General features: G+C 49.2%; 1 protein-coding gene across 1 annotated transcript in view; it reads right to left on the bottom strand.

Annotated features, from left to right (window-relative positions):
• The window catches only part of DOCK2 (dedicator of cytokinesis 2), a 361,206-nt gene that overhangs the window by 61,730 nt on the left and 286,938 nt on the right, over positions 1–12,538 (bottom strand). The window contains exon 30 of the mRNA XM_014534868.1: positions 5,837–5,915. Coding sequence (XP_014390354.1) covers positions 5,837–5,915 — 79 coding nt within the window. The remainder of the gene's footprint in view (positions 1–5,836; positions 5,916–12,538) is intronic.

Below are 12,538 nucleotides of genomic sequence, written 5' to 3'. Positions count from 1 at the left end.
CTGATCTCCTTTTTGAAAATTGAAGTATAATTCACATATGATAATATTCACTTGTTAAAGTGTATAATTTAGTGGGTTTTAGTATATTCACAAGATAGTACAACTGCCGTCTCCATCTAATTTTAGAACATTTTCATCACCCCAAAAAGATACTTCCTACCCACCAGCGGTCACTCCCCTTGCTCCCTCCCCCTCAGGCCTAGAGACCAGGGACCACTTTCCTTCTCTGCTTAGTCCAATATTTCATAGATGCGTGACTCTTCACTCAGCCTATGTTTCTAAGGCTCACCCATGTGGTCACATGTGTCGGTACTTCATTTCTTTTTGTTGCTGAAATTCTTCTGTCATAAGAATGCACCATGTTTTTGTTTTGTTATCCGCCCATCCACTGGCGGGCGTTGGGTTGTTCCCACCTCTTGGCTATTATGAATAGCGCAGCTACGAGCATCTACATGTAAGTTTCTGTGTAGAGGTGGGTACATACTTAGGAGTGGACCTGACTTTCTTCTGCTTTCCTCCTTGAAGATCTTTGTGGACCATGAGACCCTAGATCCAGAGCCTCCTCTTCTTAGTGGATCAGAAAAGGTGCCCTGGGCACCTCACCACAGCCCCTGCCAGAGGGCTCCACGGGACTGACTTTGGAACTAAGGAAGGTGGCCATGGCCAGTGGCTCTGTGCAAGGCCCTGAGTGGTGAGCAGCGGCCACAACTAGATGGTGCTTGGCACTCAGGGGGCCTCCTCAGCCCCAAACCTTCCCCGACTTTGCTCCCGAAGAACAGGACCAAGTGCACTGACCTGGCTTTTCGGGCCCCACTCGTTTCCCAGTATTTCTGCCCTCAACAGACTGCCTTTTTCCGAGGGCTGGTCTGCTCAGGCCCCACGGACTCCTTGGCTTTGCTCACTGTGGTGCTCATACCCACAGCATCGAAGTCCTATTCTTTCTTCAAATCCCGGTTCAAGACCCATTTCCTTCAGGAAGCTACCCAGATGGCCGAGCACATCTGCGTGCCCAGTCCCTGCTGAACTGAGTAGCACTCAGCATCTGCAACCGCAGAGCGGGGCCCTCTGTTCCGCACCTCACTTCCCCTGAGGCGGGTGCACAAGCGTCAGTGCCTCAGGGACAAGGGTGTGGGTGCCAGGGCTAGCTCTCACTGGCTGGGTGGTCTCTGCTGTACTGGACCTTCCTGAGCCTCGTTTTCCTAACCTATGAAGTGGGAAGCAGAATGGTAACAACCATAAAGAGCTGCTATAAGCGCTGATGAGATAATATGATCACGAAGGCATCCAGCACAGCCTTGGCGCCTGGCAAACGCTCAGTGAATGGCATGGTGGCACTGGCGGGGGCACTGACTGAAGAGTATGTATATGTATGGCCCTGTCTTTTCTAACTGAAGGCTCCATAGATACCCAGAGTCCTGCCTTCCACTTATTTGTATCCTTTATGACATACTCAGCACAACAGTTTGAATACAGCTGGGTTCCAGAAAATATGTATTTATTGATCATCGTATTGTTAGAGAAATTCTCCCGTCGTTTCAAAGGGTCTCAGATTTTTCTTTCCTCCTTGCCTCAAGCTGCCTGCTGGCATTTCTACTAAGTACCCAGCTCGGCTGGTTCGGAGAAGCCAGAGGGGCTTTTGCAAAACACACAGCTCCCTTTTCCCAGGGGAGGAGATTTTTGATTAGGAATTAAATATTTTGAAATCATAGGACAACAGAAGCATAGAGCTGGAATAAATTTAAGGGTTATCTGATCCAAGGCCCTTATTTCACAGATGTAAAACAGTAAAACCCAGCCAAAATCATACTGTAACCTGAATTTAGTTATTTTTAATTGACTCTTAAAAATTATAGAATACACACATCGTAAAAAATTAAATGGTAGAAAATACTAAATAAGATATTTCCATCCTACCATGCTTGGACCTTTGTCTAATTTCCCAGAAGAAAATCTTAACAATTTCCTGGCTACCCTTCCAAAAATTATTTATATATAAACAATGTATGTATAGACATCTTTTCTAATATCTGTGGTGCTTTGCTAGTTTCTCATAAATCTCTCTTGCAGATGTTTGCATATTAGCATATTCAGATCTTCTCTGTTCTGGTTTATTGCTGCATGGCATTCTGTTTAAGGATGCACTTCCATTTTAACCAATTCCTTCCACTGTAGACATTTAGCTTGACTCTACCTTTTCCCCCCTTAGCATCAGAGCTGTAGCCAACATCCTTGTTTCTGCATCTCTGTGCAGGAGAGACTGTAATGCAGCCTCCATGGCTGGAGCTGCAAGTGTGAAGACACAGGGCCTCTGTGTTGCTTTTTGTTGCTTTTATCCTTTGTTTTCACAGATCCTCTCAGGCAATTCCCAGCTCCATCGTCACCAGCAAGTTTCCTTACGGCTGGAAGCCTCGGTTTTCTCACCTGGAACATGAGGCTAATAGTACCCAAAGGGGGTGGTCATAGGGACTAAATGAGGAAGGCTCTGCCTGGCAAACTCCTACTCAGTCTTGCAATCTCAGTTCAAACACCCCTTCCTGGGAAGCCTCCCCGGGTCTCCCAGGCTAAAGGAGATGCGCCCGCCATTCACCCTCATCACGCCCTGTTCATGGGGTTTACGACATATTTTAAGGGGAACTAATTATGTCCTGTCTCCACGGCTAGATGCAAGCACCACACAGGCAAGAACCTCATCTGTCTATTCACTCTTCTATTTCCAGAGTCTAGTGTTGTGTCTGACCCAGCATGTGCTCAGGGAACATAGGGTTTCTCCCCCCAAAAATGTATGCACGCACTTGAATAATTATAAGGGCACTGTGTATTAAAATACATTTCATTTCAAAAGTGAGCTATCAGCTGTTAAAGTTTTTTTGGGGGACACTTGTGTTTGCTGAATGAGTTCATTAACGAGCCCCCCTCTGTAGGCACTGTTGTTAGTCCTCCCGAGAAACTCCGAGATTTGTATTGTTATCCCCCACCTTAGGGAGCAGGGACCCACGGCTGCAGAATGGTGAGGCTGGCATCTGAGCCCAAGTTCGTCTCACTCCAGCACTTAATGCTCTAACCACTGTTCTCTTCCCTCAGTTTCCTTTACCCTTTGCTGTTGGTTAAGGTTTTTCCTGGTTCATCTGGAATTTTACAGCAGAGAGGGCGAGGAGTTTTGATCCTATAAGATTCTTTCTAATGGCCTTGAATTATTCTTTACCCCAAATTCCAACTGGAGGTGGTGGGGGGGAAGCGCACGGCATATGATGCTGCTGAAATGCAATGGGCGTGCCCTCTTCTGAGCTGCAAAGGCTCAACTGCCTGGACCATTCTGGGGATACCGTGGACTCTGGGAGTGGGAGTTTCTAGACATGGACTAAGGCTAGGGACATCGGGCCAGAGGCTCTCTGGGGCCCTCAAGCCCTCAAGCTGAAGCAGGCAGGGCTGAAGAAACCATCCCCAGCCTGTGACCATCTTTCTGCCTGGTGGAGCTGTCCCTCGTCCCACCGTCCCACCGTAGGCCTCTAGGCAGGCGGCGCTGTGGGCCTCTTCTAGGCTTCGGTGAGTGCTCCCTCTATGTGTGCTCCCTCTTGCACTTTTTTTTTTTTTTTTACCATTACTGGTAAAGACCAAGCCTGCCTCATTCCTCCTCTAATGGCTGGGAATATCCCAGAAGCTTCATTTCACGGCTTCTCAGTACAGGTTCAAAAATGATCCCAAGGTGGTCCGGTGCCCAGAGCTAATCCAGAAATGCCTCAAGGCCAAGGCTGGAATTGCCAAACTCAGAGCCAATTAGAGCTTCCCAAGGAGAGAGAGGGATCTTACTGGCATTCAGACAGTTGCCTAAGGCAGAAGCAATTTTCCTGGGACCAAAGAGCACATCCGAGGTGTAACCAGGATTCCTGGGCCAATCAGAGTTTCCTACATGGAGGGTCCAGTCCTACAGCCAGTCATCATACAGCTGCCTGTCCCTGGGCCAGCAAGCGCTAACCAGGGCAGACAGTGTTTCTGGAGCTAAACAGAGCTGTCTGGTCGAGGCACAGGCACCTGCTCCTAAGAGACAGTGCAGAGGAGTGAAAGGGCTTGGCTTTACAGAGAGGTCTGACTCCCAGCCACCCCCTGAGTGGTCAGATGACCTTTAACAGAAAAGCCAACAACTTTTCTGAAACTCAGTTTATTCACTAATAAAATGGGTATATCCCAACCTAATGGGGTTATAATGAGCATCAAAATGCCCTAAGTAGGTGCGTAGTAAAAGTTAGTCACCTCTTTCCAAGGCTTGGCTGCTAGAAGATGGATTTACAGCCTCCTATCAAGACTCCGCAATCCTGGAGGGCAAGGCTGTGCTCTGCTTTGCTTTCAAATCCCTCAAAGCAATAGCTTAGACCCATGACTATCAGTCCTACACAAAAACCCCAGTGAGTTTAGTTAGAAATACTCTCTTGGTCTTCCCTGACCAGGCAAATGGATGGGAAGGCCAGGGCCCAACACCCTGAGCAGGGCCCAGAGATGCAAATTATTTTGGCCCCAGCAGAAGACATCATTGCTGTAACTCTCTGGTCTTGTCACCTACAGAGTGGCCCCACAGAGCTTCTCGCTTTTTGCCCTTTGAATCAGAAAGCCACCGTTCTGGAAAAGACACTGGGGACCATCTCATTGCACCTGCCCCTCCTCTGGATAGCAGCTGCCAGGGCTGGCAGGGCCCAGTGATGGATGCTGTTCCTGCCGATATCAAATGCATAATTAATGAAACCAGGAGAAGGAGACGAGGCGTGTTCCAGGCAGGGTACAGAGAACAAATCCGCTCCACAGGAGGCAAAAAGAACATGGGCTGAGCAGGACACAGATAAGGTTGAAAAATGGTCCTGTTCTTGAGTACTTATCAATAAATATCTATGGAAGTCTCGTTAGAAAAAAGAGACATCCCATGTTGTAGTGCTGGCCACTTTCCAGTGCTACAAAATCTTGTGGGGTTGACCGCTCTAGGCAATGTTGTGGTGACCAGAAAGATGCCTCCCTCCAGTCCTTCTTACTGAGAACTGACATATGAGTTCCCAGACCCGACACATTCAGAACCATCATCACCATCACCATCAACGTGATACCAATGAGCATAATTATAATGAGCGACTATAATAGCTACCATGTTCCTGGCACTGTTTTAAGAACTTTCAGTGACTTAATTCACATAATCCTCTCCACGCGCCAATGAGGTAGCTACGATTAGCATCATAATTTGATGCGGAGGCAACTGAGACACAGAGAGGTCAAGTCATTTGCCTAAAGTCACACAGCTCAAATCTCAAATGATCCAGGTATGAAACCCCCACTTCTCTGGGCATCTCTTGCATCTCCAGCCAGAGGTAGCAACATGGACTTTTCCACAGGCTTTGAGAGTTGGCTCTTCTTGCCTGCGTTTTGAGATGTCACTGTGCTAGCCCCAGGGACATGCTCTAAGGGGCTGTGTCTCACGGAGGCCCCAGGTCCTGTCTGAGCACAAGTGACTTCTGGAGGAATCGGGAGTCACACAGATGTACTGAGAGCTTTATATTTCAGTGTCTATGAGTGAATAGAAAAGTAAGAAAACGTGATCCATCTTTAGAAGGTGGTGCCCACTCTGACAAATGAAGCAGCGCAAGTCTCCTTACCACAAGATCCATTATGCAGTCACATTTGCATAAGCTGCTCAGTTATTGACTATTTAATCAGGGGCCTGATTCCAAACCCTGAGTACTTCCCTCCCTGCCACACCCCTCTGAGGCAGCCCCAGAGACATGGCATACCCGTGTGTGTACTGGGATGTGTCTGATGAAGCAACCAGCCCAAGATGCCCACTCAGGTGCCAACTACTCACCTGGAACTCAAAGTTCGTGTGTTCCAGGAACTTCTGGTTCACGATTTCCGCAAACTTGTTGATGGCTCTCAGGAAGACCCTGGAGGAGGAGAGAAGGTCATCAGGCCATCTGAGTCCTCTATCTCAGGCAACCCTCCCCTCCCCCAAAGATCCCTCAGAGAGCGTCCTGACCCAAGGGAGAGGTCAGCCGACCCACTCACCACCTGCTCACACTGTAGACCGGGGGCCATGTTTGCCTTGCAAGAACTCAAAGACCATCTGTTTGACTTCCGTTAGTAAATTTGTACTAGTGTTGCCTTTTGTTTAAACTACTACATGCCTAGGGCAGAAAATTCATGCCATCCAGAAAGATAGGGAGAGAAACGGCCCCCTCCCTAAACAAACAGAAACACAACACCGAATCCGAATCCTATCTATCATCTAAAGTAAACCATCGTTGGCGTTTTGATGAATGCAATCTCAGAGGTCTCCCCAGACTCTATGCACAACTGATATTTTACAGATACCGTTTTGATGAATGGGGCTAAACGATAAATGCTGTTTCACAGCCTGTCTTTTCCACTCAGCAATACATTGTGTGTTCCTTTCATGCCAGTGAACTCAGATATATATCATCCCTTTTAATCACTGAAAAGCATTCCATGGTGTGGCTGTGTCGCCCTTTATTTAATCAGTCATTTGCTGTGGGACCTTCGTGTGCTTTCACAGCCTTTTCTATTCCAAGCAGTGTGTCAATGACCCTCATCTGCACACCTTCACCTCCCATCTCCACACCTCTCCTCCAGTCTTCTCCTCAGAGTGGAAATACTGGCCAAAGGCTATGCACACTTAACGTTTTGATGCCTGTTGTCAAATTGTGTTTCTTCTTTTAAATATTTTTTTTTAAAAAAAATATTTTTTTATTGATTTCAGAGAGGAAGGGAGAGGAGAGAGAGATGAGAGAGAGATGGAAACATCAATGATGAGAATCATTGACTGGCCGCCTCCTGCATGCCCCCCACTGGGGATGGAGCCCACAACCCAGGCATGTGCCCTTGATCTGAATCGAACCCGGGACCCTTCAGTCCGCAGGCTGACACTCTATCCACTGAGCCAAACCGGCTAGGGCAAATTGTGTTTCTTCTTAAATGTCTTCCTCTCCTGCCGAGCCCCACTAACTGGTCCTGCAGCCTCCTGTCTCTTGCCCCTCCCGCCTCAAGAGCTCCTACCAGTCAGCTCCAATCACACCAATTTCCCACCCCATGGCCCCCGCTGCCCACAGGATAAATCCCAGCTCTTTCTCTCAAAGTCAGTGCCCTCCAGGATTGGACCCCAGCCTTCCTTTCTTCCAGATGCATTTCTCACCATTCCCTTGCGCTTCTGATTGTTTTCTGAGTTCCCAGACATGCTCCACCTCTGTATAGAATACCCTCCCCGTCTAATCTCCATGGAGCAGGGTCTGCTGCATCCTGTGTCCCCGAAGGACACTCACTGCCACTTCCTTTCCCAGTATTCATCCCGGTCTGGGGTCTGGGTGGTTATTTGTGTGGCTCAGTAATGGGCCTCCTCCGCTGTACTTGCTTTGAAATCAGAGGCTCCCTCCATGAGCTCATCTACTCTCCAATCTACATGCCTTTGACTTGCAAATGTCTATACCGTCACCCCTGGCCTCTCCCTGGCTCCAGCTTGCACCCCAGCTCTCTGCTCTCTGTTGTCACTTGGATGACTAACAGGCATCTCAAACACACATGTCAAAAACCGACTCCCATTACCTGCGCTCTTTCTGTAGTCTTCCATCCCAGCTAAGGACAAGCCCGTTCTTCTGATTGCTCAAGGGGGGAGACATGCCTTCGCTAGCACCCTTAACTGTCCTCTTTCTGTCAGGTCCTACACTTGGCCTGCCAGCAAAATCTCTTAACATTATTTTCAAAATATGTCCAGAATTTGACTACTGCTAAGGATCCCGCTGCAAGTGACCTGATCATGCCACCGTCATTTCTCTGCTGGACCTGTGCAGCCGTCTCCCAACTGCTACCTGCCTGGCTCTGGCCAAGTCTCCACTGTGTGTGGACGTGCTTGTAAAATCTCAGCGGCCAGCGACCAGATCTCACCTGCACTATTGCCTGTAATTCTTGATTGACAGTGGACAACCAACAATTTCTCTGAGGGGCGGCTGATCCAGGGAAAACGCCTATTTGGCTTCCCTGAGACGCAGTGGGAAGCCAGGGGAGGAAGTGTTTATTTGAAGGTTATTGCTTTGCATAATGATTGAAACTCCATGCTGCGTAGGAACCTGGGGGAGACTGTACAGAACCCACCTGCTCATAGATGTGTCCCCTCCCAGGGGTGAGGGGGCGGGGCCATGTGTCCATTCATGCCAGCCCCTCACAGGTTGAAAGAAGCTCTTATGGATGTTAAGTCCCTAGCACTTCTGGCCTCCCTGCAGGGCGCCAAACACTCCCCTGCAGGCAGAGGAAGCCCAGAGAATGAAAGAAATAGGGAGCTCTCAGGATGTACGGGACATGTCTACTAAAGGGGCAGGTGTTTTGGACCAAGAGTGTGGGCAGGGCACCTACAGCAACTGCTGGATCACTCGTTGCTCGTGAGGAACCCTCAGCTAGTGAACACTCAAATGTTTGCTGAACAAAGAGGGCAATGCATCGGGATCACAAGATTTGTACAGACACACATGGCTGGATATAATTTCTGGCTTGGCCACTTCCCCTCTGTGTGGGTTTGGGACGTGTTCGTGACACCTGTGATGGCTCAGTTTCCTTGCTTGTGAAACAGCAGTACTGTAACCTCTTCCACAGGCCGCTGTGTGGTAAGTGCTGAGCATAGAGCTGTTACACGGCTCCTGGGGAAGCTGTGGCCACTTCAGGACCCTTCGGTCGCTGCCTTCTTCTCCCGCAGGCAGGGACTGACAGCAAAACAAACAGGCAGAGGACAAGGAGCAGGCAGGACCATGCAACGACAGGAGACAACAGTCCCACAGGATCAGGCCGCCATCCTGTCAGGCTGCCAAAATGTGACATTTCCTTGGTTCGGCTCTTCTGTCATTTCCTAATATGCCTTCCAAGAAATATCTATATTTTCTCCTTATAGATTAGAATCTGATTCCCCAGAGGGAACTGCATTGAGTGGCTGTCATATTATGTAGAAACCTTTCAGACTCTCTAATACGATACCAACATGAGGAGTTTGACTCGTCCTCGGCAGCAACACAGCTATCAGTAGTTTCGGTGACAGTCATTCATTTGGTTGCTGTCCTAAACCTGTCCCCAGCTCTCAAAGGCCCGTGCTGATGGTGGGGACTGGTGGCAGATAGGGTCTGGGGGACAGACAGCAAACAAAGTTTCCTCTCTCAGGATTCTTCCGCAGCCACTCTATGGAAATCAGAGTATCACCTAACTTTGGTTTCCCATGTTTGGGTTTGGAAAAGTCATTCTTTTTGTCTCCTCCTCTTTCTTCCTCTTGTTCTTCATCTTCTTCCACCACCTCCTCCTCCTCCTCCTTTTTTCCTCTTCTTCTTCATTTTTTTCCTCCCCCTCCTCCCTCCATCTCTCCTCCTCTTCCTCTTCCACCCCTTTTCCTCCTACTTTCCTCCTCCTCCTTCTTCCTTTTCTTCTTCTTGTTCTTCATCTTCTTCCACCACCTCCTCCTCCTCCTTTTTTCCTCCTCTTCTTCATCTTTTCCTCCTCCTCCTCCCTCCATCTCTCCTCCTCTTCCTCCTCCACCCCTTTTCCTCCTACTTTCCTCCTCCTCCTTCCTTTTCTTCTTTATATTTCTCCTCCTCCTCCTCCTCCTCTTCCTCCTCCTTCTTTTCTTCCTCCTCCTCCTCCTCTTATAATTTTACTTAAAGCCTCAGCACTAATATGGTGAAGTGGTTTAGAATGAAAACACATTCAGCTCTTTCTGTGACTTTCAACAGTGAACTTGACTTGTTGAAAGCCAAGTTCAGGATCAGTTCTCAGCCCAGCCCCTCCCGCATCTCGGCTGTGATGTGTAGCAGCTCTAAGAGATCAATAACGATCTGAGACACAGCTGCGAGGGCATGCTCTGTGCTCAATTCTTCGCACGGCTTCTTTCTTTCTTTCTTAATTCTCAAGTGACTTCCTGAGCTGGACACTGTTTCCGCTTTAGAGATGGGAGTTTAGGTAACTTTCCCAATAAGCCAATCGGTACACCATGGAACCAGGGTTTAAACGAAGGCATGCTGCCTCAGGCACCTCACTATTTAACACCAGGCCCTCTGTCTGCAATGAAATCTCTGTGATTCTGTTCAACCCACGTTGTGCGCTCCCTTCGTTAATAACAGCAGTGATGGGAGTCCCATCGCCACCCTTCACAGACCCTGTGCCAGGTGCTCTGCAGACAATATTTCATTTAGTTCTACAGACGGAGGTAGATGCTATTGTTGCAGCCACTTAACAGAAGAGGAAACGGAGCGTCAGAAAGATCCAATAATCTCCCCACATCACACAGCCAAGACGCAGCAGAGTGCAGTTCCAGTCTCGGGTTTCTCTTTCTCCAAAGCTTGTGCAATGAACCTGGAAGGTGTCCCGGCTCCCGGGAGGCAGCCTGCATGGTCTCTGGCACTGGGCATGCTCCTTCTCACGCCGCCACACACAGGACCCTGCACGCTGTGCCCCGGGCAGCCTGCTGCTCCGCCCGCCCGAGCTGGGTGGGCACAGGGCCAATGCGACTGGGTGGGCAGTTTCCCTGTGTGGCCAGCAGCCTATGAGTGATCTTTGGGTACCCAGTGTGGGTACCCAGGCCTGGAGAGCAGTAAATCTGACCTTTTTAGACAGCCCAAAAGCAGGACAATCGGGGAGAATGCAAGGAACTTGGGCCCTGAGTGGGAGCCAAGAGCAGATGATTTCGTGAGGAAGCAGAAGCCACGTGCAAGGGAAGTCAGTTGCTGGAGCAGGAAGAACTGGCGGAAAGAGGGGCCAGCCCCAAGGTTGGTGCCCTGGAAAGCGTTTGCCAGGAAACCTCACTGCAGCGCTGGAGGACCTCCTCCTCCTCCTCCTCCTCTTCCCCCTCCCAGGCAGCACAGATCCTTGTGACTGGAGGCCGCCAGGAGTCCCAGTGTCTGCTCCTGAGTGACCCAGGCACAGTCCTCAGGCTGGACGGAGGGAAGGAAGGTGCACTCAGATGCTCTGGCCTAGAGCTGGCTGCCTGACCTCTGGAACCTCACCTGCCCTGAGTAGGATGAGCGGGTGTGAAGATGAACGGAGAGGCAGTCTATGAAGCTGATGGCCACTACCTCGGCATATGGGAGTCCCCGAGACAAGCCAGGGGTCGTTGTCCTTAACTACCCGGCACCTTGCTGCTCTGAGGCAGGAGGACCGGAGGCTGCAAACACTCAGTGTCAGGGCGCGCTCACCCCAAGTGCCCAGACACTTCTGTAATTTAGGATTCCAGCAAGGGACACAGCAGGCTCCGGAACCTGGTGTGCTGTGGCCAGCACATGTCGGGTCAGGTAGACTGTGCTGGCTAAGGAACCATGGAGACCTCCTTCTGGGTGACCATGGGTTGAGGGGGGTCGGGCCTCCAAAAGGAGGGGGCACATAAACTAATGTGTGTAGGAGGAAGGGAAGTGGGCACCCGTGACTTATCAGTCGACTGATGGAGCCTGCACAGGACTGCTGGGCACTGCCCTACTCAACCGCCTACAGCCAACTCCCGGGGCCCTACTACGGGCCCATTATGTGCTTGAGACGATGTTAGACCTTGAAATACGTCACTGATAAAGGTAGACAAGACCCACCCAGATGTGCCTCTTCTGTGAAATATTTTCGGTATCCTCAGACCACAGGAATGTGAAAAGTAAAAATAACAGCTAACACTTATGAGATGCTTGCTATGTGTCAAACACTGTTCTAACTACTTTATATGTATTATTTCCTTTCATTTTGGTCCCCATAAAAGTCCTCTCCGATGGGTACTATTATTAGCCCCATTTAAGAGTGAGAAAAGCTGAGTCACCATGACTAAGTAATTCTTCCCAAGATCACATAACTATTAAATGGTGGAGTCAGGCCTTGAACCCTGGCAGGCTACAATCCTATCCTATCTTCTCTGGTCGTTCTCTGTGCTCTGGGTGCTTACAGTGACTGCAGCACTTGGTCACTGTTCCCGGGGCATATCACTGTCTCACCAACTATGCTGCAAGTCCCTCCCTCCTGGGACCAAAGCATAAATGGGTCTCTCCCCTCCCTAGACCCCTGGATGTCAGGACATTCGATGACTATATGTGGATGATTCCCTTTAGAGCAACTCTAGGGATGTGTATAAATCCTCAAGCCTCCTCAAAATGCTAGATTTCCCAACTGAGGTGCCGACGGAAGAGGAGAAAGGAGGTTCCTAGGCAGAATTTTTTTAATTGACAATATTATAAAGAACTCAGTCGTTTAAAAATTAAACATGTCCCATAAATCAGATCTTTCTGAATGCTGCCTCTTACCAAAATGAAAAATGCTCTAACAGGCGGCCATTCTCACAGTAGACATGTGACTATGTCTGCATACACAAACAGCGCACAGCCATGGGATCTCAAATCTGGAAAGTGCCATTCCCCACCACTCCCCAACAAGCAGATACATTCTGTATGACTGATGCATATATCGATCATAAGTAGTAATAGAGACGTTATAAAAACAAGTACCTTATAACAAATATACATGAAAGGAAGGAAGGAAGGGAGGGAGGGAGGGAGGG

This window comes from Myotis brandtii, unplaced genomic scaffold (assembly GCF_000412655.1).
Source record: "Myotis brandtii unplaced genomic scaffold, ASM41265v1 scaffold1338, whole genome shotgun sequence".
Classification (NCBI taxonomy): Eukaryota; Metazoa; Chordata; class Mammalia; order Chiroptera; family Vespertilionidae; genus Myotis; species Myotis brandtii.
Note: the sequence above shows the minus strand (reverse complement) of the source record. Positions and strands in the feature narration are given on the sequence as shown.